Raw genomic sequence first — 27,309 nt, 5'->3', positions numbered from 1 at the left:
AACTTCTTTCACCAGTGAAATTCCTCAAAGTCACCTTGGAATGGACACACATATATTCTTGCATAGGCATTCTCTACACTAAGTTATAACTTATGAACCTTGTGAAGATATCAATTTGGTTTAACCAGATCCATTTTCTTATTGTTTTATCCTGCTTTTCTGTCTTCAAAGGAACAACGTCCGGGGCTCCAACCACCAATGTGGTGTCCACAGGTACAGCTCCTACCACAGGCATTGAAGCTAGTACTGGTATAAGTGAAGCGAGTGCAATAAGCACTGTAACTGGAAGACCTAGTTCTACCCAATCAGTCTCTCCATCAGCCTCAGCATCTGCTACAGGGATGGCTGCCACATCAACTCTACCAGCAGGTAGCACACCGCAGGCTACAGTCACAACAATGATGGCAACTACCCCTGGTGGTGAAGCCACTACAGTTAGAGGGGAGGAGACAACCACCGCCGAAGGTAAGAAGGAAGGGAAAGGTGGATATTCTCTGATACTGAAATATAGTAAATCACCGGCAGATTTAAGGGACTGTTGAATCCCACAGGACTTGACTAACTGTCCCGATTTAACTTTTAGAACTGCTGGTTGGATAACTAAGTTGGTAGTGCACAGGACATGAAATCTTGAGGTCATTGGCTTGATTCCCATTGTAGGTAATCATTTCTTTGTTTTTTTTAAAAGCAAATAGCACAGTAGAGTGATTTCATTCACTTTTTTCCCCCCTGTCTTTGTAACATCGTACGTTCATTGGAAAGCTGGATGTAAGCACTTACAACCAAGATGCCCAAGAGATAACGTCAAAGCTGAAAATCAGACTGGACTGTGTGGGACATTATTGAATACAATCTCGTACTATTGTACAACAGTATGGTCGACAAATAAACACATTCCAACCTAAGAAACAACAGCACTATCATTGAACAAAGTCGGACTACTTGATCTGAAAATAAATGGTGTCGACTTTTTTCTCTTCCAGAGTGCTTGACCGAGTGTTTGAATGGTGGTTATCTCTGCAATTGCGGCCCCTGTATTTCATCAACCCAAGTTTGTGACTTAATCACCGACTGCTTTGATGGTGAAGATGAAGCCTTGCCCAACTGTCGTAAGTATATTAGCATGTCATGCAGTTGACACTTACATCCATACGGGTACAGCCTGGGAAGAAGAAGGCTGCTGAAGTGGGCAGAAAAGATTGTGTGATTATACCCGTATCAAGGTGACCGGGAGTGCTCAATGTACATTAAAGAACAAAATATAAATCAAAATAATTATAAAAAATAAAGAAGTAAGAAACAGTAATGATCAGATTACATGTTAAGTCATTCTCCCATTGTTCAACTACAGGGTGATTGCAATATTTTTCCAATGATGTAAATTTTCTTGTGGAACAGACCAACACTAGCCACACATATCGGTCATGAACACATATAATTAATTAACTTACGTATGTATTTCTCGTAGCCATTGTTAAAATCTGTGTTCACCACATATGTCACGACAGTAGTTTTAAGTATTTCCAAGATTGTCTAGGTTTTGTCTTTGTGAACCATAAAACCAACATTTTTGAGATATTTGTCAACCACAGCTGCTAATCTAACCATTTATTGCTCTTCATTTTCTCCCTGTAATAAAATGGTTGAATCCTGAATAAGTGTGCTCCTTTTGTTTCTCTGACAGCGAGTTGTCTACTGGTGCCATTTGATAATGCAGAGATTATTCAGACAGGTGACCTCCATGGCCAGACCACCATCTATAGCTGTCTCAATGGCTTCAGCCTGGCAAGTGGTGAAGTCACATTTTCATTCGTCTGTGATAGTGGCATTCTGATATCCACTACACCAGGTCCCATTCCTATGTGCATATCATGTAAGTTCAAGTACGAAAAACCTCTGCTATTATTTTAGATACCACAAAAGTCTTAAGAAGGTCCCAGAAGCAGTTTTACTCTTCACAGACTTACCATGTAGCATCACAAACTGTAAAGCCTACAATGTAACACATATAGGCAGTACAACTTATGTTAATAATGCTGTGGCCGAGTGTATAAAGGCGTTGGCATTTGAAGCCATGAGGCTCAGCATTCGGGAGGTTCCGGGTTCGAAACCCGACCGAGTCATTATGAGGTGGGTTTTCATCCAAGAGCAATCTACTGTTTTCCCATCTGAAATGATTTTCTAAATTGAAATGATTCCAAAGTTGAGATAAAATGTTGAATTGGAAGCCACCCGGCGTGTTAGTTGTAATCCATAAGCCCTTGCGGGTTTCTGTCACATTTTTGGTCACTTAAGCATCGTAACACATAACTGCACATTAGTATTATTATTATTATAATGTTTAACAATTTCAAGTTGGTTGTAGATATAACAGATGTCTTTAATTACAAAAAATTCCCAAGAAAGATTGTTAATGTGCAAAGTATGCAGTATCTCAAACTGCAATGTAACACATAAAGACACTAAAATTATTTTAAAGATATCTTACAATTTTTTTCCAAGCAAACATTTTCACATTTGTAACTCAAAAAGCTGTTATGCTAGCATCAGTTTTATGACAATGTGGTATTATAAATTTTGCATAATTAATGAAATTTTAATAATTAATTACTTTAACAGCTAACATGTGCCAATCCTTTTAGGATTGCTCAGGACTGACCCCCTCTCATGAAATATATTGATGTCATTCAATATTTAACTTTGATTGCCTTTGTATTCCAGCATGTGGCGTGACTAATTTTCAGTGTGTTACAAGTGGTAACTGCATACCGAGCGCCAACATCTGTGATGGATTGAACCATTGTACCGATGGCTCTGATGAGGCTTTTGCTGTCTGTGCTAGTGAGTCATCTTGAATATATTCAATAATGTATTTAATGAATGATTAATACCTTACGTTTTCAGTAGTATTCCCTCATCTTTAGCTACTTTTCCCTAAATACGTCCGAATCCATACTGGTCAGGTGAATACAGAAAAAAGACCTAATCCAAGCAGTAAAATATTGCGAGACTTGAGCACATATCATCATGTTCGTCTGTCATGTTTCCTCTTTTGTGTAACCAAAACAATGCACAGGTTTTGTGAAACTCATGTCAGTCATGTTCCATTCACTCTGTGCCCAGCCTTCCTCTCCTCTCTTGGGTGGTGATCACATGACAACGATCTTTAAAACAGCAAAAAAGAGAAATCCTTTTCATGTCATTCAGTTGTGTTTTTTATCTTTCATGTTATCACTGTCAGAGATCTGTTGGAAGTCAGCCGGTTGCCTATCATTATCGCATTCTTCTATACACCAGATTCACTCGAGTTTACTCGACCAATGTTTTGTTGTGCAAGTAGCCTTTAGTTGTTACTCCAAATTTTATATTGGGTAATTACTGTAGTTACATCAGCCACAATGCTCAGGAGTAAAACTGGCAGGGCTAAGGACCTGTGTTTATGAACATGTGGAAGGTCTGCAGAAGATGTGTCGCTGTTTGTTTTGAAAAGCACTGAACTAAACTTTGTTAAAGCTTCAGCATATTGTAATAATGTTAACGATACAAAAGTATAACCAAAATATAGTCTTTTCAAGCACATTCATTGTTGAGACAGCTGCTTTAAGATAGAACCCCTCTCAGATGAAATATGGCTATAACCTTTTTTTTTTCTTGTGAAAATTTCTGTCTAAAGGTATTTGTGCTCCAATAGCACCACCAACCAATGGCGAAGAAGTGTCACCTCAAGCAAGATATCTAGATGGGGAAGCTGCTACCTTCTCATGCCTGCCTACCTTCACTCTCATTGGCAGTGCGACCATCACCTGTCAATCTGGTGCATTTCAACCTGATCCTCCAGAGTGCTTTGGTGAGTAGTACAACATGGTCTGGAAATATTGCTGGATTTGATTGGGTAACTTTGTGTTTTAGGTGATAGGTGAGTATAAGTATATATGTGGTCCCTCTTTGGATGAGAGAGTTGAATCTGTGATTCGGTGAGTCTATTAGTCGACCACAGCAGACATGGTCCAGACACATTGGATAAGAGCTATTTTTGTGCTGAACTGAAAACATTAGTTTCAGAAGAATAATTGGATGAGTGGCTCTAAACTTAGGAGGGTACATTTGTTTTGGAGGGAGTTGAATGACGAGGGTGGTTGTGTTGGAGTAAGTACATTTGGTCCAGTGAAACCTGAATTAATCTTCTTAACAGGGTTAATAAGCAAAATATGAAGTATGCAGTAGAAGTGTGTGCAAGGTATACAGCAATAGATACACTTTTCTAACCTTTTTCTTCTTTAAAGCCATTAGCCATTGCAAACTTTCTTATTTATAAATATATATTTTTTTCTTTTTCAGCAAGCTGTGCCACTCTTACTGGAGCTTTCCCAGATACCCAATTAATTTCAGAAAATGTGCTTCACAGTGGTCAAGTGGTTTTTGCATGTAACAGTGGGTTTTCCTTGGCCACTGGACAAACAAGTTTTTCATTTACTTGCAATGATGGAGTATGGAATTACGATACTCCTGGTTTATCACCATTATGCACTGCAAGTAAGTTTGGCTTGAGGTTACCATTGGGTATATCAAGAGTTCTCTTCAACCACATTAAACAACTGGTTGTGTTTGTAATGTAGTACTACCTGCCAGTGGTATAGTCATGAATGCAGGGGGGAAGGGGGGAGGCACCTTAAAATATTTGTCTGGCTCCCATATATTTGTCTTCCCCTCACTCTCCTCCCCACACCCAACTAAAATGGTCAGAAAAATGTTTTTTCTTCTAGGAAATAGATTTGTCTGCCCTTGGAAAAGCTTTGCCCTCCCCCCATAAAATCAAGAAGTCTATATACACCCATGGCTGCTTCTACATTACCTCCCTGTGCAATGTCACGTTATGCATTTACTTTCCATTACCTGATGTACCTTTCCTTATCTTTGCTTTCACTGATTTGACAGCAAAGATGTACAGTGACTAAATATCTTTTCGCTACTTAATTAACTTAATTAACTGTAATTTAGTTTTGTTGTCTTGTTTGCCTTTTTTTACTACATATATCCCATGTAAAGTGACTTCTCTGTGCCTTGTTGCTTTTTGTTAATTACGTTGAGTTTTAATAGTTATTACTGATGCTTTTTTTGTTTTTTCTTCTTTGTGAAATTACATGGTTTCTTTTGTTACAGTCACTGGTCAGTGTGCCACTTGCGGCTTGAATGAAGAATGTGTTAACAGTGCTTGCCAGTGTTCCACTGGTTACGAACGAGTGGGTACTGATTGCTCAGGTGAGATGTCATTATTTTAGAAATGCCTCTCCATATTTCGTGTCAATAGCTTGAAAGGCTCTTGCAAACATGGTTACATTCCAACAGGCTTGTGAGGCTTGATAAATCTATGAGCAGACAACAACAGAGCTTTTAAAATCCCTCCGCTCATGCTTTTCACAGAGTGATCATTTCATTTCAATGTAGCTGCTAACTGGGCCTCTGAGCACCCCAAGGCTGGCTAGCACAGTTTGTAATAACAGGACTTTTTCATTCCATGGCATATGTGGTCTATTATAGCGAATTGTAGCAAATAAATGCTCTTCAGGGAAATCCATCCAACAGAAGAGAAATGAAATTCAAATCCAAAAATATTACTTACCACATTTCTTACTCAGGACACTCCTTTAGATTTCTTAGAGAAGAATATATTTCAATTACCCCCTCCTGCCCCCCCTCCCCCTGCCTCATCCTCCTTCCCCTCTTCCTCTTCTGTCTTGAAAGCCTATGTGCATATATTACTCTTCTAATTGCAGATATTAATGAATGCTTAACAACATCCTGTCCTCTTCCAACTGAAGCATGTTTCAACACTCTTGGATCTTTCCTTTGTAGAGCAGGTAAGTTGTCCTTGAATCTTGTTACTGGATCAAAAGTTATCAAGAGTCTTTCTTCAAAGTTCTTGTGAATTTGATGAAACTCTTTCATCTGAGCCAAAAAAAAAAAGTCTGTGTGAATTTAGCACATTATTTTTGTTGCATGTGTAAGATCAACCAAAGGTCTAATACAAAGTATGATACTAGGCAAAGTAGTGTTAACTTCTGACTGACAAGTCATTTCTATCTTTTTTTTCTATCTTTTCTTCACTTGCTGTGTCGTTGATGACCTAATTTATGCATAAAAGTAACGTCAGAAATTTAAATGCTGTTTTTAACCAAATCTGACAATGGAGAAACATATGAAATATCATTGTCATTCCGCCAACTTGCAATTGAGGAACATTGGCCTATCTTGATGATTAAACATGTGAAATACTAGTTCATGCTTGTGTGATGACCACCAGGCTTGACTTCCTCAACCCTTTACTAGTTGGCCTGTCGGATTCATCCATACAGAAACTTTCAGAAAATGCAAAACTCTGCGGCACACGTTGTGAAAAGTATAAGAGGAGAGCTTGCCATACAACTCCACTCTAAAAGGAACTTCACTGTCTTCTTGTTAGCTACCAAATATAATTAAAAATATTCCTACTAATTTGTCCGTCCTCTTCATTTGGAACAGCCTGTATGTATCTCCAACTACTCTCTCAGTTGTCCTTGTTCCTCTGCCAAGGCCTACCTTTCTCTTCCCAAGCCACAATTAAACAATAATAGGGGGCCACTGCATTTGAAAAGCAGCTTGGATGAACTTTGTAACTTTGGTTTTGGTAATAAGAGGCAGCTTAAGTGAGTACAAGAATCCTAGTGTTTATCTGTGAAATTTTAATCTTTTATTTTAATTTTTTTTATCTAATTTATTTTTTTATTTATTTATTTTTTTTTATTTTTTTTTATTTTATTTTTACTTTTTTATTATTATTATTTATTTTTATTATTGTTTTTTTTATTTTAAATTTTAATCTTGTTTTGTCCTTAATTCCTAATCCGTGTTTCTGCTTTTATTTTCATCTGCAGTGACTCAGATATTTTACGAGTATGGAACCGCTGCTAATTCGTTTGAAGTGCGTAATTTTTTCAATCTGGGGATCATCACTGACCCATGTATTTCTCCCTTTGTACCAATACCAAGTGGCTTACCTATCGGTTCTCAGATCTATGAATATCTATATGTAAGTATATAACATCACTTCTCATATTTCTTGTCCAGCTTGATACCCCATGCAATATCCATTTGCATGCCCTGTCCATATCATTCCAGTTGGAAAGTAGTCGTGTTAGACATTTAGAAAGTTCATATGTAAAGAACAATTACTGTACTTCTCCTTAGTCATTATAACCACTCAAGACATGCTTTATAGACAGACAAGTTAGATCTCCATACACTCTCAGTATTAAAATGGAGATAGGAAGAGTTCAAATTTGGGCTTGAAAAGTTCAAAGAAAGGATATTTGAGGTTTGAATACCATAGTAAGACCATTTTTATAAAATATTGTTTCAATATTCAAGCAATCAGTGAGCCACTCAAGTACCACCCATATCCCAACAGTTCCATACCCAACATTGCCAACATCATCTGTGGAATGCAAGAACCTAATTACTTGGTAAAATGTATTCTCTAAATTCTGCCGTTTTTTTTTTCTACTTTGTTCTCTCAAGTACACCTGCAATGGAGTTGTTGCTTATGGAGATGCAGTTCTTCAGACCACATTCCCAACACCAACAGATTTTAATGGCAATGAAGCTGTCGCAAAGAGTGCCGTCTTTTGGACTGTAGCTGACTTTTCAAGCAGAGGTCAAATGTTTCAACAGGTAAACTGTCACATGACCTTTGACATGGACACAAAGATGTAGATCTTTGCTCATTTTCATAGTGATCAACACATTGAGTATTTAAGAAAAGTTCCTTGTGAAACCACCTAATTAGCTGTGTCCCTCCCTATGGAGACCACAACATGGAGTTTATTTTCACTTAGTTTGTGAAATAATTAGCTTTCTAGAAGCCTGTGTTTGCATTTCATGCTTGCATTTAGTTTCTTCCTTTAATTCTTTCTATATGCACCTTCGGTACTGTCCCACTCAAGTACGCTCACATCCATCAGACTAAACCTAAGTATTATGACCGTGATCCAGAATCCTAACTTACCCTCTTACTCTGTTCTAGTCACCGAAAGATGGGAAAACTGTACAAAATGTTAGTTTATCATCCATCAGTGGATATATTATACCTGTATTGAACAATATGATGCAAAGAAAACCCTATAGGGACAGCAAGGGAATGCTTTAGGGTACCAACCCTATAGCAACAGTTAGGGAATGCTTTAGGGTACCAACCATGTAGCAACAGCGAGGGAATGCTTTAGGGTACCAACCCTAAAGCAACAGCTAGGGAATGCTTTAGGGTACCAACCCTATATCAACAGCTAGGGAATGCTTTAGGGTACCAACCCTATAGCAACAGTTAGGGAATGCTTTAGGGTACCAACCATATAGCAACAGCTAGGGAATGCTTTAGGGTACCAACCCTAAAGCAACAGCTAGGGAATGCTTTAGGGTACCAACCCTATATCAACAGCTAGGGAATGCTTTAGGGTACCAACCCTATAGCAACAGCTAGGGAATGCTTTAGGATACCATTCACAGACCTATTTATCTGGTATAGTGCTAAACATCATGGCCGAGTAGAAACAAGTATGAAACGATGCCTCATAGATGTTGTACTCAGAAGCTTGGTAGTTTTACCATTGTGTGATAAACTTCAGAAATCTCACAACTATGTCATGGACAAATCTGAACACTAAATTAATCCCTGGTGCCATGGTAGAGATATATTATTGAATGTTCAATTAATCCCTGGTGCCATGGTAGAGATAGATTAATGAATGTTCAATTAATCCCTGGTGCCATGGTAGAGATAGATTAATGAATGTTCAAGTAATCCCTGGTGCCATGGTAGAGATAGATTAATGAATGTTCTGAGTATGTTTATTGTAAGAGAAGGAAAAGCAGCTCTATATTAACTGTAGGTCTGAATTAAAACCTTTATACTCCACTTTTGAGATTTAGACTGCAAAGTTTCCTTTTTTCAATTGCGTATTTCTTGTAGACTTATGTACCAAATGGTAATGCTGGTGCAGATGACGTGGTTTTGGCTAACATTGGATCACAAGTCAGGGCGTTCGATCAAGAAGCTTCTGACAATCAATACACCCCGATCTGGGCTCTCATCATTACCTGGGTTGGCGTACCTCAACCTGTGGACGATGCCATTCTGTTCCCTAACAGAGTAAGTCTTACACGCTTCTCCATAATGCTTTAGATGAGACAAGTTTAAACATTAGCTGTTTCAATTTCATGCCCAGTACTTTGCATCCAATCAATATATTTTCAGCAAGTGGTAAAATGTGTAAATTATAAGTGTTTTGCTGTTAATCTAGGTCGTCCTTTAAAAATGATAGAGTAGCGCATACTGAATACGTCATCAGTGTGTGCAAGTGTGTGTATATACATTCTATATATAAATAGTGTAAACTGTGTGCCCTCAGTGCAGGCTACCAAACAGCCTCGTTAGGAATATATTAACATATTAATACCATCTCACATTGACTCACTCAGGTCAACACATTCCAGGCAATCATATCGATGAACGGACTTCAAACGTACATCATCCAACTATACCAAGAAGGATCCTTACAGTGGAGTGTACCAGACCTGCTGAATCCTAATCTGGTGATTGGGTTTACAGATGGCATGGGTACCTTCCAGAACGCTCACACGGATCCCACCATCTTTCCAACGACACTACAGGAATTTGAGATTGACAGAAGGATTGGCAACACTGACAACCTTGGTCAGTGGATTTTTAGATTGGACCAGAATCCATACGGTGGGACTGGAGCCAAGGCAGAGTGTCGGGCTCGTTACTTCAGTGACCAGGCTAACTTTGACGCTACAGTCTTACTCAATGCCCCACTCTGTCCATGTACCCTCACCGCCAATGATCCAGCTTTTATCAACTGCCGAAGACCTCAGGCAGATCTGTTTGTGGAGGCGATAGTCGGTATGTGATGGCACTAATTATGCATGCAATATCCTATTTAGGCCTAAACAGATTTTAAGGAAGCTTTATCATTTGGTTAAGTTAACCTGCTGGAGCCAATTTTTTCATGAAAAGAATATTAATCAGGAACTTAGTTTTTGAAACCATTTTTAATTCCAAATTTCTTTGTCATTTGTCTTCCTCATTCTGTTCATCGAAATAGTTTGCACTTTAGTGTTACATGCATGTTACATGAGAAAGGGAAAAAAAAACTATTAGAAATGAGACCTACGGTATTCTAGAAAGCGAAACAGATATATTTATAATTGGCGTTTAAAATGAAATACTCTCAGGAATTTTGTTGGACTATGCATAAAGAGCAGCCAGGGTAGGTGTTAAAAAATATTGATAACTTACATTTAAAACAAAGAATTTAATTGATTTAATCAAAGAAAGTAACACAAGTACTATCAGGTATTTTGACTCTTGTTCTATGCTTGGTATATTTACATCGCCATGTCTGATCTCCTCTCCTCAGGTGTTCAACCTTTAGACAACTGCCTCCAACAGCTGACTCCCACTGTTACAGCTGATGCTCAGTATGGTAGTTACTGTTACTATGACACTAACAATAACCTCGTTCCTGGCTTTTCAACATCAGTCTGGACGAGCAGTTACGTTCAACGATGGCTCAACACCATCATCGGTGATCCAACAATCACTCAAAACTGGCAAGGTATGTCCCTTATTGTTATACTAGTCACTAAACTACACTCATCAGTGATCCAACAATTACTCAGAACTGGCAAGGTTTGTCCCTTATGTTTATACTAGTCACAAAACTACACTCATCGGTGATGCAACAATTACTCAGAACTGGCAAGGTTTGTCCCTTATTGTTATACTAGTCACTAAACTACACAGTCACTAAACTACACTCATCGGTGATGCAACAATCACTCAGAACTGGCAAGGTTTGTCCCTTATGTTTATACTAGTCACTAAACTACACTCATCGGTGATGCAACAATCACTCAGAACTGGCAAGGTTTGTCCTTTATGTTTATACTAGTCACTAAACTACACTCATCGGTGATGCAACAGTCACTCAGAACTGACAAGGTTTGTCCCTTATTGTTATACTAGTCACTAAACTACACTCATCGGTGATCCAACAATTACTCAGAACTGGCAAGGTTTGTCCCTTATGTTTATACTCGTCACTAAACTACACTCATCGGTGATGCAACAATCACTCAGAACTGACAAGGTTTGTCCCTTATTGTTATACTAGTCACTAAACTACACTCATCGGTGATCCAACAATTACTCAGAACTGGCAAGGTTTGTCCCTTATGTTTATACTAGTCACTAAACTACACTCATCGGTGATGCAACAATCACTCAGAACTGGCAAGGTTTGTCCCTTATGTTTATACTAGTCACTAAACTACACTCATCGGTGATCCAACAATCACTCAGAACTGACAAGGTTTGTCCCTTATTGTTATACTAGTCACTAAACTACACTAGCCTCACAGGTCTTGTGCCATAAAGGGGTGGACACTGTAATCCATTGCCCTGCAACTTCTTTGTTAAAACATGAAATGAATTAGGAGCTGAATGTATACATGTTATTGTGCCTATTGATTCACATACCCAGCTAAGAACAGTGATGAGGATTTTTGGACTGGGTAGCCAGTTGGTAGAGGAAAAGCTGACATTGGGTTTTGAAATCTTGTATAAACCAGTATTTTCTCTGCTCTCATTTGTATAATTAACGTATCATAATGTACAATTTCTTACTACTTGAAATTTGTATATAAAATTTAGTTTTACCAAAATTAAAGGATTTTTACAACAGTCTCCTTAGTGTATCTGGACGTCATCAACAGCAATGCATAAAAGATGTAAATAAAATGCACAATTTGTTCTCTAACTCTTTAATGAATTGATTTTACTCTTTACAGAGGAGGATATTCTGTTCCGATACTATTGCTGTGGAGATGCGGATTCAACGGCGGCTAGCTGTAGTCTGTATGAGAGCAGACGTCCAGTATTGACATGCACTGGCACACTGTCATTAGCAACAGGTGAGATAGGACACTATCCTTAGCAATATCATGTACTTAGTATCCGCATCTTGCCCATACAGGGAGGACGACGGAAGCTGTATGGTGTGCCCCTTCTGGTTTAGAAGTTATATGGCCATGCATGAGATTATGGCCCTCTTCTTTTATGAGATTTTTTCTACTTTGAGATTTCAGATATCACTCCTGGTTTGCAATCTTACATGTGACTATAAAGTATGTGACTATTAAGTATGTGACTATGTGACTATTAAGTATGTGACTATGTGACTATTAAGTATGTGACTATGTGACTATTAAGTATGTGACTATGTGACTATTAAGTATGTGACTATGTGACTATTAAGTATGTGACTATTAAGTATGTGACTATTGAGTATGTGACTATTAAGTATGTGACTATTAAGTATGTGACTATGTGACTATTAAGTGTGTGACAGGGTGTGACTATTAAGTATTTGTTTGTTTGATATTACAGCTGATGTGACAGGAGATCCACATTTCATCACGATGGATGGAGCAAGATACACCTTCAACGGTCTGGGAGAGTTTGTCATGATTCGCTCACTGAGTCCGCTTGAACTCCAATGTAGGACCGGTCTGGCATGGAACAACCTTAATGAAACTGTCGCCACGGCGACTGTCTTTGTCGGTTTTGCAGTTCAGTTTCACAGCCACAGGGTATGTTGAATCTGGATTCAATTCTCTTTGTATTGTTTTTATCGTCACAATAAAGTCTGAATAGTCATTTTAGGTAAGAACTGTAGAACTCTCAGTTTGTTTCCAATCCCCAATGATTTGTTGCTTCTTAACTCTTGGTAAATATCCCATTCTTTTATGTGTGAGCAATTCAGACAAGTATTTTATCCTGGATTTATTTTGTGTTACCTGTGCAGGTCCAAGTTGTTCTTAATAAGGAGCGGACAGGTGTAGAGGTTACTTACAATGATGCTGTACTTCAAATTGACGGTAAGGGTTCTTAAATCTTCTTCATTATACACAACAAGCTCCACAAAATGTGGACACAATTTGTCACATATTTTAACCTTATATTCTTTGCAGTAACATAAATATTTCTTCATTTTATCCTGAGAATCATAAAGGGTGATAATACTAAGTCTTAGAATCTGTTGAGAATGCACTCCAACAACTACTGTACATTTTATTTTGAATGTTTGGTTTCAGTCAACGATTGTTACAAGGGTCTGTAAGTTTGTGTACTACTGTGTTTAAATTTCATTCTTTGCTGTATATATTATGTCAGCTAAACTGCTCGAAATATCTCACTATTTCCAAAAGCTTTAACCTAAATTAATAAGTATATGTCCCAAAATATACATGGTTGTGATAATCACATCTCATCTGATCTGACCATTATGTCCTTTGGTTTTTAGATGCATTTTTCACACCCGATTGGCAAGTAACCATGCTGCTCGATAAAAACCGCAAAACTGGAAGAAAAGAACTCATCGCAGCTTTCCAAGATTCTGGAAACAGCACGAAATTGACCTTTTCTGTAGTCAGTGGTACTCTCTCGCTCAATATTGTCAGCAACGGTATCATGGCTGTCAATTCTGTCGGCCTGTTAGGTAACTATCACAGCTCAATTCTACATAAGTACTCTATTCTTCCATTGTATGTGAAATGCAGCCCTTCTTTAAAAGTAACACGTTTGAGTTATGTCTATTTGACTGTCCGTGCAGAGTATTCAACTATGTGGAGTCAATAAAAAGGTTAACTTTTTACAAGCTGTCTTTCAAAGCTGGACATCAAGTTTGATTCACATTTCAAAAATTACACATCTGCAGGTTTAATCCACTTTTCTTGAACTTGATGAAACAAACAACATTGTTGTCTTTTGTTTTATTTCAGAGAGGTTTAGGTGAAAATAATAATAATAAAATTAATGGCTAAACCTAAATAAAAATGAAGAGCACAGTGACATACTGTCTGTCTTCCTTTTTTCATTGGGGGTGGGGGAGGGGGTGGGGGTAGGGGAACCTAAAACAATGTCCTGGTTGATCCACAGACAACCAGTATAAATTTCTTAGAAACCATTCCATGACATGTAACACTCAGAGAGGAAGACATGATTTGTGGACATAAGCATTTAATCTTACTCAGATATAATTTCATCATAAAATTCTTCTAACAGAGTTTAACTCCTTGCACTTCCATTCCAGGTTCACAGAATGGTAACTTGAAAGATGATTTTGAATTTCCTGATGGATCTCACTTGGACATAATGGAAGATGAGGTTATTGCAGATTCAAAGGTTTACCCATTCGGACAGGCATGTAAGTATGACACATAATCTCCAACCTCAGTGGGGAGGGGGCGGGGGGAGAAGGACTCCATGGTTCATAATTTTGTTGAGGGGGGCTTTCATCATTTACATTCTCATGTGTATTTTTTTTGGTTCAGGGAGGACTACTTCTGACAACAGTTTATTCACCTATGGAGAGACAGAGAGTTGGGAAACCTTTAATGATGTAAACCACAAACCGATATTCTTTGAAGATTTGATGTCTGATCCTTCATTAGCCAGTAAAATCCAACAAGTCAGAATTGACTGCTCAGGAGTGAAAGAATGTATGTTTGATGCCTTAGTGACCAACAACATGGATCTAGCCTCATACAGTAAAGAGTATGTTATGGAGGATATCCTGCAAAGAAAACTCATGGGTTAGTCAAATATCATCTTTCCTTTCCTTTCTTCCACCTTCTTTTGTTTTAACAACAAATCTGTCATTTAATAGTCAATGGAATGCTGAGGACTTCCTTACTTTTATTTATTTTATATTCATTAAGAATTCATCCTCTTTTGGCTGCATTGTTGAAGATCTTATTGACTCAACTTAGGATTCAGAAAAATTTTCAGATATATTTTGGTTTGTTATAATCATCTCTAAACTTTTCCTGTGATGTCGTAACCTTTTTTGTACTTTCTTAGTCTCAGCAATGTTAGCAGATATGACCTACCCTCTCTAAGAACCAATAGACCATATTATATCAATAACACATCTTATTAGCATATCTTTATCAATAACACATCTTATTAGCATATCTTTATCAATAACACATCTTATTAGCATATTTGTTATCAATAACACATCTTATTAGCATATTTTTTTTTATCAAAAACACATCTGCAATGTAATTTGCCCACTTGATATTTACCATTTTCTTTATTGACTTATTATTCATTACTTTTGATAGTTTCCAATGTGATGTATACACATTTCTGAAACAATTTCTTTGCCTATATACATTTCCTTTCCATCCCCAATCCCAAACCCTACCACGCATATACACTATTCAACATTGTATAAACTTTCTCTTTTTGCCCTCCGCAGCTAATACACCTCCCAGCTTTGTGTCCATCACCGAGCTTCACGGAGATCAAAGCCAACCAGCTCTCAGAGCTAACACAACCTTGCTGGTACAGTTGGGCAACAGTTACACCTACAGAGTGCTCTTCACTGATCCTGATGAGGGTGACAATATCACTCTATCCCTGAGGGAGGATGTCCCTGGTGCCATGATTGAAGATGGTAAGTCATCATTTAAACTGATCGATAACCATCTACATTATAATTCCATGCTAAATGAATAGTAGCTCTGCATGTACCGACAGATCAGAAGTGTAGATAATACTGTGTAGGATAATACAAGAGTCTTGGTAAACTTGATAAGTATTATTTATCAATTATGATTCTCTTTCTCTCAGGAGATATTCTACATTACACACCCCAAGATGACCAACCAGTGCAGATTATGCTGGTAGGTAGTGATGGCATTGTTGGGACAAACCAACCATTGACTGTGCTTCTCTGCAATTGCTTTGGAGGAGGTTGTAACTTCAACACTCTGCTTTCTGGTGGAAACAAGTTTGCTGTAAGTAATAGAAAAAATCAGGCTTTTGTTTTCTTCTTTCAGTTGATCACCCCATGTTTGGAATGATTTCATATCTATGACTAGTATGATCTGTAGCAAGATAGTCAGTCGGAATGTTGTTTGTAGAAGCACCCAATGTTGTTTTCAGATCCTGCAGTTTGGGTAGGATAGCATAAATCATAAAGCAGTGTGTCTCACAATGTTGATGACACCGATTTGAAAAGAAAATGAAGGGAAAGCCGGCTCACTGCAAAAAGCATTTATGGGTATTTCAATATATGTAGTTTTGTACATTGTTGAAAGGGTTTGTTATAAACTGATTGTCTTTATATGTTTTAGATTGTAGTATGTAACAATATGGCAGGTGTTGTAGCACAAAGTAGTATTTAATGAGCTTGGGGGTATACATAAACCCTTCCTTTACTTGCAGTACAGCCATCATTTTCATTTCCTCTTTGAATCTATTGATTGAATAGAGAGTATCGATACACAACCAATACAGGAAGTAGTAAGGTTTGTGTTTCTCATGATTGTTGTGAATTGACTTTACATTGGTTTTTATCTAGTTGGTTGGATGTGACTGTCTGGACAGCTACACTGGTCCAAACTGTGATGAGGATTATGACAGCTGTTTGGATGACCCTTGCTATCCCGGTGTCACCTGTATTGACCACCCACCTCCAGAGGATATTGCCTCCTGCAGTGAATGTCCAACACCCCTCCTAGGGGATGGTATCACCTGTCAGGGTGTGTATTAGTTTCAGAACCTTTTATGACTGATGGTTCCCTATTCTAGAGTTTATGAATCCATGAACACGGTCGGTCGTTGGAGAAATCTTTGCGATGCGTTATTTAGTTCTCATTCCTTCACATCACGTGATATTTTATGTTATTAACTTATGATCAATCTTCGGTATGTTCATTCAGATGACAGGTATTTTAGTTCAACAAGATTTACCCAAACTGCTACTTACCTAAAGTCTTTTCTCTGGGTTTCTTACCCTCAACATTATTTACAATTCATTCCAGGTCGGTCAAATTAGGCAATGAAATATTTCAGGGAACAGACAATTTTCAGGGATGGCGATGAAACTGGATTTTAAACTTTACCCATAGTTGACTATTTCCTTTTTCTTTTTAACTTTGTATTTAAATTTCCAACTTTATTGTTACTTTGTTATATACAAATTGTAAATTTTGTTACTAAACATTTATAATATTGTTTTTATTGCAAAGCAGTGTTTTTTATGACACCTTATTCATTTGTTTATGACAATTCATTCATGTGATATATATCAAACTGGTAATTTTGTATTGCAAATAATGAATTTGTTTACGACATCTATGCTGACCTCTCAACAGTTTGTCTCTCCTTCACTGGTTGATTATTGTGATAACTTTACATGTTGATTCTATGTTGATCCTATGTTGATTCTATGATCATGTTGAGCCTTGTTGATTCTATGATAATGTTGATTGTATGTTGATTCTATGCTCATGTTGATACATGTTGATTCTATGATCATGTTGATCCATTTTGTTTTTATGATCATGTTGATTCTATGATCATGTTGATCTTATGTTGATTCTATGATCATGTTGATCCATGTTGATTCTACTGCAGATTACGATGAGTGTGCAGATCCTTCTGCTCATCTTTGCCAGCAGAAATGCTTAAACATTGAAGGAAGTTACCAGTGTACCTGTAACCAAGGATACGAACTACTCCCTGATGGATACAACTGCCAAGGTAAGCTAGCGTACAACAGTTCACTCAGGTTTTTGACTTAATCATATATTCTGGTGCTTGTTAGAGCGTAAATTTAACATGTTTTCTTGCTGTACAAATCAGATTAATGGTACGAACAAAATACCTCATAGCATCATTTGTCAAGAGTTTCTTTTCATGGAAAGCTCTGATACCCTTTCCATGTAGTTTCTCTAATGCCCACCATGCACTGACCGGCTGATTACAACCAGACTCAATACAACCATAGTGACCACCTAGTTATCCATTGTTGTGAAGACCCATGGTCTTACACTGACCAATTGATTTACAACCCACACAATGACTGTTAACAGCCAGTCTGAGAACTTGTGTAGGCCACATTCAGATTGATTACTCATAATATGTTTTATTTGTTAAATCTCTGTAGTGTTAGTTGTGACCCACCTCAAACTGTTGACTTCCAGTCAGGTAAATGCTACATGATCAGTTTTTCCTGATTGAAGCCTGCTTAAAACTGGCCAAATCTTGCTCAGTGGTAGTCTTAAGCACACACACACACACAGTGTCTGGTTATCCATGACTTTCCATGTCAGGATGGTGGAGGTGATTTGAGTTTTGATCAGCTGGGCAGTGTACAACAAGCTTAATTCCTAAGTAAAACCCCACCGATGAGGGATGCACTCATATGGCTGACTGCAGGACAGGCTGTCTTTGAGATATCATAGTACAACATATTTATACAGTTCATTGAACACACACAGAGATATATGGTCTGGTTAGCTGTTCTGATATTACATATGCATATGAATATGCATATGAATATGCATATTTTACAGACTTCAAATTAACCCAAACAAAGGTTGCATAGTTCTGCTGCACTGATTTCAGATATTGTCTGCTAGCTTCACTTTTAGCCACCTGTGAGTATAATTAGTTTCATTAGTCAGAATAAAAAAATATATGAAAAGTTGCTCGGTGGCTTTTAATTTATTTTCCCCATGAATTAACAGAACATCGTAAAGAGCTGGCACATGTTTTACATGCTGTAAGTTATATTTGATTTAATTATGATTACAGTGTCAATATTAGGGTATGAGAGTACATACATGGATATGACCGTTACGTTTTCATAAAAAGACACTATCTTTGGTAACTTTTCTCATCAAGTATATTCCTCTGCGTTTCCTCAGACATTGATGAGTGTGATCGTGGTATACATTCCTGTGGACAAGGAGCTACTTGCAGCAATATCCTGGGTTCCTACACCTGTGACTGTCCCATTGGTTTCATCCCGTCATCTGACAGAACATTATGCCAAGGTAAAATCAACCATTACGCTATCAATTTAACTATATCTTTCAGTACAGTAGTTGATTCTCATATTAAACATTATGTTAGGCAAATTGTGGGTAAATTACCCTCACAATGGTCTGAGAGTTAGGAGATTGCATTTAACTTATGGCTCATTCATAGTAGAAGTGGTTTTCTTGTAGATCATGCCCAAAGTCTGCAGTATTCAATGGCCAATCCTATTCAGGTGTGTTAAGATATGACCTGTCAATAACAGTGCATGGTTTCATTCAGTGTGTCAGTAACGCTCAGAGGGTTACCATAGACTGAACATATCAATTGAGCGAATTACAGTGATAGAAATTTCACTAATACAAAAATCCTAAAAGGATGGCTGATGTAATTATAAGTTTATACAAACATTTGTAGTGTTTAGTAAATATGTTTTTGTTATCCTTCAATAGCTAAACCTATCCTACATGTAAAAGGATAGATGATTTAAATATAAGTTTATACAAACACTTGCAGTGTTTAGTAAATATGTTTTTGTTATCCTTCATTGGCTATCCTAGGTTTAAAGGATGGCCATTGCTGTACAAGTATATTCAAATATATAGTAGTGTTTAGTAAACAATTATTGTTGACTTCAGTGATCAGTGGCTGAAACTATCCCAGTTGTAAGTCAAACAAGCAGTACTGTATGTGAGTGTTAAAGAAACATGTCAGCTTTAATATTCATTGTGTACAGTATGTTAAGGTCTGCTTGTTATAGCTGCAGCCAGACTAACTCTGGCTACAATGGATTGGTTTGTTCATTAAACTCTACAACAGGCCGGACCATCTGACTTAAAATGCAACACAACGATGGAACAGATTCTGTCCAAATGTATCTGGATGAGAGAGAAATTATGCTGGAAATGCAGTCAGTTGTCTTAAATATGCTTTATGTTTTTAATATGCTTAACAGATATCAATGAATGCTTGGATGGGCAAGTTTGCTTCGAGGGAGCATGGTGCTACAACACACCGGGCTCTTACCTCTGTGAGTGCCCAATTGGGTTTGTGCTTGTTGCCGGGAGATGTGTAGGTGAGTGCCGTTAATATATTAACAATGAAGATAATATTGAGGGGCCGGGGGGGGGGGGCTGGGTGCTAAAATAGATTACGGATGCTGATAATATGGAGGGGTGGGGGGTCGGGTGCAACACACTGGGTGCTTACCGCTGTGAGTACCCAATGGGGTATATGACGCAAGGTTCCACATCTGCACCTTATTTTCTCCTTGTCTTTGTAACAGTATTCCTGTCTCTGAAGTATCACAGAGGTTTGGATATTTGTTGCATTGGATTATTGTAAACATGAGTCACTTCTGCCAGCTGGGATGATTTCATTATGCTAATACCACTCTATACTGTCAACCTTTATCATGTTACAAACCAATCCTACTGACAGTATGAACAGTTACTTCTGAAGCTTCATCTGCTAGAAAGATGATATGCTACTGATACTGTCTTAATGAGTTCTCTGAAGCGGGAGAAGTGAAAGTGCAGTCTTGAAAAATTTGCCCCAATTTTTGGCATAATGTAAACAAAGAAAGGAACCAGAGAACTGAAAGCTGATATAGATTGCAAAACTAAGATTTGATGAAGTTACTGACTGATCTCCTTCACCAGATCTGAATGAATGCTTATCTGAAGACCTGAATAACTGCGGACCAAATGCAGACTGTGTCAATGCGCCTGGCTCTTACCGCTGCCTCTGTAAGAATGGTTACCATGGCATCGGTACAAACTGTGAAGATATCAACGAATGCACCATCAGTGCCTACTATTGCCATCCTGAATTTGAATGTGTGAATAAAGAACAGGGTTACTCCTGTTATTGTCCTGAAGGTTACCAAGGAAACGGAAAGGAATGTTTCGGTGAGTTATTATAATCAAAGAACTTTAGGCTATGCAGATCCTTCTTCATATCAAAATACTGATTGGCAAATTCTCTTAAAATTGATTTGATTTATTAACTCAATTTACTTTTGTAATCTTTGGTATAGCCACTAGGGAGTGTTTCTGCTCTCCCTCCAAAAGGGAAATTAGTTGTTAAAATATCCTCACGTGCAGATGCATGGAATAATTGATCCAGTATGGCAGAGCAAAATGTTGTGCAAACAAGTATCAAGTTATTGCTATACAAATGCAAAGATGAATAGCAGTGTTGTACACAGGATCAAAGGCATTTTGTAAGAGAAAAAATTCAATGCTGTCAAAAATATTACAGAAAACTATATCGCTTAATGATTTCCAAAGATGTCATAAGCTCCTTCTATCCTGACTTGTAAATTTATGCAAAGTAATATCAAATTAATGAACATTAAAAAGCTTTGCACGATTTCTGATCTGCTTTCTGCAAGTGGGTATAGTCTATCAAATACAAAAATGTCCAAAGTCAAGAAGTTTGTAAATTCCAGTTGACACATTGATTATTCTGTAATTATTTTCCTGCGGGTGAACAAATATCAAGATTGGTGTCAAACATTTTGATGTCAAACATTTGAGTCACTGAGTTTGTAAAAAACAAGTTTTGAATGTCAATTAATCACAATTACCTTTTGAGTTCTTCCTGCCATTTAATTACTATTGCTTATTTCTAAAAGTATTTTTCCTCATTTTTATTTCTTTCTGGCAGATATTGATGAGTGCAGTCTGGGCAGCCAGTCATGTCCTCAACATTCAACTTGTCTCAATTCAGCAGGATCTTACTCTTGTGTCTGTGACCAGGGTTACAAATCAGATGCAGATGGCATGTGTATAAGTGAGTGCCAATATATATATATATATATATATATATATATATATATATAAATATATATATATATATAAATATATATATACTATATACTATATATATGTACATATTTATACATACATATATATGTATATGTATACATATTTACTACACCCTTCCAAACAATGTATCTTTGCCTTACACTTCAAATATTGATTACAATTAAATTAGTATTTAAGTTAAAAGAGGTTGACTACCGCAGCTTTAATTGTTTTGATATAACTTTGTTTCTATTATTTCAGATATTAATGAATGTGAGGAGGCACCTTCAATCTGTGGAGGATCGCCTTGCTTTGATACCGATGGTTCCTTCATCTGTGAATGTCCACCAGACTCCTTCAGACACCAGCATGGTGGCTGTCTAAGTATGTCCACATCACATGACTTGTACACAAATTCAGCTATTGATGTAAACCAGTGTCATCTGCAGAATATAAATAATTGTTTTAGTTAAGCTTGTCATCGGAATGTTAAAGTTGGTTACTCTCCCTGTATTCAAAGTAGGGGTTGTTTAGGGCTTTTTAAGGATCAACTAATCATTTACCAGGTTCACCAAAGAACTTAGGGAGAAGAAGGAAATTGTAGATAGCTGTGGGTAAAGAAGTGGAAAAATCTTGACAAAAGTTTCCAAATATAGCACCATTTTCCAACTAAGTATACCTAAACATATAAACAAATTAAGGAGGTTACTCCCCCCCCCCCCAACCCCCATAGACCCCTTCTCCATGCCACAACATCCGCCATTGGAGGGTCACTAACGGGATGAAGGGAAACTTGGTATCACCAAGCAAAGGGTTAATCAATTGTGCTATAATCGTGTCTGTAGACAAAGTAATACCAATACTGTAGTATTGTGTCTTTGCTTGGAAATAGCCTCTGTCAGTAACCAGTAGCAACCACTAGCTGACAGCACAAGTACAAAATGTCATACATGAGAGCACAACAAGTCCTATTGATGTATCATTGGAAGATTGTGATCATGTGATCACAGTTAGTGTTCTCATAATCTGACATAGTTGAGTACTTACTGTAAAGTCAGGATCTAGAACCAATTGACCTTAATTGTCTTAAAGAGTTTTATTCTTTTGTACATTATAGTGTACAATTTCCCATTTTAATGTTCAAACCGTATTAAATATTTGGTTCTGTTATTATTATGAGAGTCTACAATAAGATAAGATAAAGAAATGTTGACAAATTATAACGTAGAAATTGGTAATAATTGATCACTAATTAGTTGAGATTCTTCATTTTGTGACAACCTGGACTTTATCTAAATATGAGCAAAACAAATGAGAGTTTGAAAACACATCTGTTAATAAGGAGGATATGTCATTGCAAATTACTGACTTAATGCAGATAAGCTGCTTTTAATATTTAATATACCAGATTTGTTTCTATTATGGTAACATACACTACCCTCCTGGTATTCAAACGTTTTTGCTTTAATGACCCCAATAATGCAGTATCGAAATAAAAGTAATATTTATTGTATTGGTTTATGCTGACAAAGGTCAAGTGATGTGTGTCATATTTGCTTCAGAAGTATTGGATGTGATATTGTGATTTTCAGAGTTGTGGAATAACATACCAACTGCATGATGAAAGTTGTTTGTGATATTTTCTTAACATTGATCAATGTCTGTTGCTTTCTATTCTAGGTTTACTCTTCAACTGTGACTTCAGTGCGTTTTGTACAGATGCAGACTGTACTAATACTACCTGTTTCTGTGAGGATGGCTACAAACCATCTTCTCAGTTCGAGCGCTGTGTTGGTGAGTCTCTCAAATACCCAAGTCTCCTCTGTGCTTTGGAGTCTTAAGACTGTCATAAAATATAAGTGTTCAAATAAATACATTTTGAAAGACTGAATGTTTTTAAATATTACAAATTCACATACTTCACTACATTAAAAAGGCTGGCATAGCCAATTAAGAGTGAGAAAAATGCAGCTATTCATAAATACTAAAACTAATGTATATGCATTCACAACACTCACATGTTTGGTTATTCACAATACTCTCATAATTTTATCTGCACTATGATTTGTGTATTTCAAAGTAGATTAAAGTTAATTTGAACCCTACACAGGCTTTTGTGGCAGATAAGCAGTTTGTTAACGTTTTTTTTTTCTCTCACGTTCCTACTTAAAAATAATAAAAGAATAACCTTGCTAACAATGCATAAAACATAAGTTTTCAAATGGTACAAATTCTAGTGAGTAATTAATTAATAGATTTATTTAGTTATTAATTTTTGTGTTGGTTTGTTTATTAATAAAGATTGCATTATTGTAGATCTCCTCCTATGGATATGATTATGATTTTAATTAATATTGTAGGGCGCCATAAAACATCTTCATATTGTTTCCAACCTCTCATCAAGAGGATTCAGTACCTTTTCATGTGGCAGAGTTTGTGAAAGATATAAAAATTGACGAGTGAACCTGCTAGAGTGTCCTGAACACTTAAAATAAACTAAACACGTCTCTTTCTCTTCAGACATTGATGAATGCCTCTACCAGATGGATGATTGTAGGTCCAATGAGATTTGTACTAACACCCCTGGTGGCTTTCGATGTGACTGCAAGCCTGGATACACTAAGAATGGAACATTCTGCCAAGGTAATTACTTCAAAATAAACTATTCATTCATGTTTCATCAGGGTAATCTTTAACTCAACTTATCAACAGTAAAAAACAAAACAAATTTGGTAGATTATGTAGATTTATATTCAATGCAATTAAGTTTCATCTCATAGATATAAATTGCTGTTAAGAAATATTCTTCGTTAACAGTTGGTGTTTTAGAAAATTGTTGGCAAGAGGAATGAAAAATGTTGGGATAATTATAATTTCTACCATAAAGTAATTATTTCAACTGGTTGGTGGGCATGGTATGCAAATAACTGGAGTATCATGGATGGATGTCACATATATTGGTTGAGAGTTATTCTAAACTGATGGTCTCAGCATTGAAAATATGACATAGGAAAGCTATGCAGCAGTTGGTACAATTTACTGACGCTAATACCAAATCATACTGTCCTATCATATTGTGCTACAAAGCACTCATACTGACAGAATGAACAGTTCCTAACATTTATCTGATTCTAATGCTAATATCACCCCTTACTGTCCTCTCATGTCTTGCTGCAGAGCACTCCTACTGACAGTATGATAATTTACAAGTCTGTTTTTGATATTAATATTATAGTCATACTGCTCACACTGTCAAGGTTATTCTAAGCTAACTGATCTTAACTATAGAAATAGTTATCAATAGAATGACTCAACTCCACATCAGTTCAGTTTTTTTCTTATTTATTCTCAATTCCTTTTACTAGATTAAAATTAGACGATAGACTCGTTCTGTCACATGATATTCTAAATATAAATGTGAACGCTTAGTTCTGTTTCTGTGCACAAATTGAATCAAATCTTTCTCTTTTCCTGTTTTATTTTAGATGTTAATGAGTGTGCTGATCTAGCCACATTCTCCTGTCACCAATACGCCATCTGTTTAAACACACCGGGTTCATACCAGTGTCAATGTAGTGAACTATATGAGGGTAACGGAATCACCTGTGTCGGTAAGTCCATTTCTCAGGGAAAAACCTTTAAGATGCAACAACTTCAGTTAAAGCTAAAAAAAAAAAAAATTGGTCTCATAACTTGAGGTTATTGATAACCATCATTCATGAACAACCTCCGTATGAGAAGAAGGAAATCCCTGTTCTTTGTGTATACTTGAAATTGATTAAGTCCTCTGGTCCTCTCTTTCATTCACAGATAAAGATGAATGCCTCCAGGGTCCAGGATGCGGGGAGAATGCCCTCTGTGAAAACACCTCTCCAGGGTTCAACTGTCTCTGTCCGAGTGGCTTTGAGAAAGAAGGCGACAGTTGCCGCGGTAATCATGTTTACATTTGTTGCTATGGTCACATCTTCCTTACTTCTCAACCAGTCTGCGGTCTAGAGTCTCTTTCTGATCTTGCAGCTGGTGAAATTCTTCTAATTGTGCTGATTAGGCTAATGCATTAATTAGAAGCTCTTAACTCTGGTATATATACTACTCAATCTTGTCATGTCTTGTCTTTATACACACTCCCTTGATCTCCAGATTTGTATTTTTTGCTGCACCTTTTCTCGCGTTGTACATATCGGATTCGGCGTATACAGCTGTAAAGAGATAAATGTATTTTCTTATTTTTACTTCATCAGATTGTCCACTTTGTATCTCTTAATTCTAACTGTTATTTGTCTATGTTTGGTTGTTGTATATATTATTCAGATATTGATGAGTGTTTGATTGATCCGTGCATTACCAATGCTACCTGTCACAACACCCCTGGATCCTTCTACTGTTCCTGCTTTCCTGGCTTTTTTGGTGATGGAAGAAATGGTCACTATGGATGTCATGATATCGACGAGTGCTTTGAGCAAGTCGATATCTGCCCAGAGTTCTCTACGTGCAGTAACAGCCACGGAACATATTCATGCCAGTGTTACCCCGGATATCAACCAGATGGTTCCGAATGTATTGGTAAGATTGCTTCTAGATTGTATATGTAATTTATAACCGGAAGCTAACTGTATGATTTAACCGTGTGTATAGTCTGGTTTGTTATTGGTAAGGAATGAAACCATCCTCAGGGTATGATTGAGTACCACTGTTAGCCGTGTTGTATGTAGTTTAAAATAACCAGAAGCTAACTGTATGTTTGACCTGTGTGTAATCTGGTTTGTTATTGGTAAGGAATGAAACCATCCTCAGGGTATGATTGCTAACCACTGTTAGCCGTGTTGTATGTAGTTTAAAATAACCAGAAGCTAACTGTATGTTTGACCTGTGTGTAATCTGGTTTGTTATTGGTAAGGAATGAAACCATCCTCAGGGTATGATTGCTAACCACTGTTAGCCGTGTGGTATGTAGTTTAATATAACCGGAAGCTTACTATATGTTTGACCTGTGTGTAATCTAGTTTGTTATTGGTAAGGAATGAAACCATCCTCAGGGTATGATTGCTAACCACTGTTAGCCGTGTGGTATGTAGTTTAATATAACCGGAAGCTTACTATATGTTTGACCTGTGTGTAATCTGGTTTGTTATTGGTAAGGAATGAAACCATCCTCAGGGTATGATTGCTAACCACTGTTAGCCGTGTGGTATGTAGTTTAATATAACCGGAAGCTTACTATATGTTTGACCTGTGTGTAATCTGGTTTGTTATTGGTAAGGAATGAAACCATCCTCAGGGTATGATTGCTAACCACTGTTAGCCGTGTTGTATGTAGTTTAAAATAACCAGAAGCTAACTGTATGTTTGACCTGTGTGTAATCTGGTTTGTTATTGGCAAGGAATGAAACCATCCTCAGGGTATGATTGAGAACCACTGTTAGCCGTGTGGTATGTAGTTTAATATAACCGGAAGCTTACTATATGTTTGACCTGTGTGCAATCTGGTTTGTTATTGGTAAGGAATAAAACCATCCTCAGGGTATGATTAAAAACCACTGTTAGCCA

At 37.1% G+C, this 27,309-nt stretch overlaps 1 protein-coding gene across 6 annotated transcripts in view; it reads left to right on the top strand.

Annotated features, from left to right (window-relative positions):
- The window catches only part of LOC139967049 (uncharacterized), an 88,268-nt gene that overhangs the window by 47,336 nt on the left and 13,623 nt on the right, over positions 1-27,309 (top strand). For all 6 annotated transcript variants that reach the window (XM_071970700.1, XM_071970703.1, XM_071970704.1 and 3 more), the window contains exons 22-54: positions 172-465; positions 984-1,109; positions 1,685-1,873; positions 2,722-2,841; positions 3,674-3,847; positions 4,339-4,533; positions 5,161-5,259; positions 5,775-5,858; positions 6,912-7,066; positions 7,555-7,707; positions 9,002-9,181; positions 9,511-9,955; positions 10,473-10,670; positions 11,905-12,027; positions 12,503-12,705; positions 12,921-12,993; positions 13,419-13,613; positions 14,208-14,321; positions 14,449-14,709; positions 15,381-15,578; positions 15,755-15,921; positions 16,488-16,668; positions 17,546-17,671; positions 18,841-18,969; positions 19,908-20,027; positions 20,614-20,862; positions 21,623-21,748; positions 22,024-22,146; positions 23,443-23,556; positions 24,283-24,405; positions 25,248-25,373; positions 25,573-25,692; positions 26,074-26,325. In XM_071970700.1, coding sequence (XP_071826801.1) covers positions 172-465; positions 984-1,109; positions 1,685-1,873; positions 2,722-2,841; positions 3,674-3,847; positions 4,339-4,533; positions 5,161-5,259; positions 5,775-5,858; positions 6,912-7,066; positions 7,555-7,707; positions 9,002-9,181; positions 9,511-9,955; positions 10,473-10,670; positions 11,905-12,027; positions 12,503-12,705; positions 12,921-12,993; positions 13,419-13,613; positions 14,208-14,321; positions 14,449-14,709; positions 15,381-15,578; positions 15,755-15,921; positions 16,488-16,668; positions 17,546-17,671; positions 18,841-18,969; positions 19,908-20,027; positions 20,614-20,862; positions 21,623-21,748; positions 22,024-22,146; positions 23,443-23,556; positions 24,283-24,405; positions 25,248-25,373; positions 25,573-25,692; positions 26,074-26,325 — 5,535 coding nt within the window. The remainder of the gene's footprint in view (positions 1-171; positions 466-983; positions 1,110-1,684; positions 1,874-2,721; positions 2,842-3,673; positions 3,848-4,338; positions 4,534-5,160; positions 5,260-5,774; positions 5,859-6,911; positions 7,067-7,554; positions 7,708-9,001; positions 9,182-9,510; positions 9,956-10,472; positions 10,671-11,904; positions 12,028-12,502; positions 12,706-12,920; positions 12,994-13,418; positions 13,614-14,207; positions 14,322-14,448; positions 14,710-15,380; positions 15,579-15,754; positions 15,922-16,487; positions 16,669-17,545; positions 17,672-18,840; positions 18,970-19,907; positions 20,028-20,613; positions 20,863-21,622; positions 21,749-22,023; positions 22,147-23,442; positions 23,557-24,282; positions 24,406-25,247; positions 25,374-25,572; positions 25,693-26,073; positions 26,326-27,309) is intronic.

The sequence above is a fragment of the Apostichopus japonicus genome, chromosome 4 (genome assembly GCF_037975245.1).
Source record: "Apostichopus japonicus isolate 1M-3 chromosome 4, ASM3797524v1, whole genome shotgun sequence".
Taxonomy (NCBI): Eukaryota; Metazoa; Echinodermata; class Holothuroidea; order Aspidochirotida; family Stichopodidae; genus Apostichopus; species Apostichopus japonicus.
This window is presented reverse-complemented; position numbering and strand designations above follow the sequence as displayed.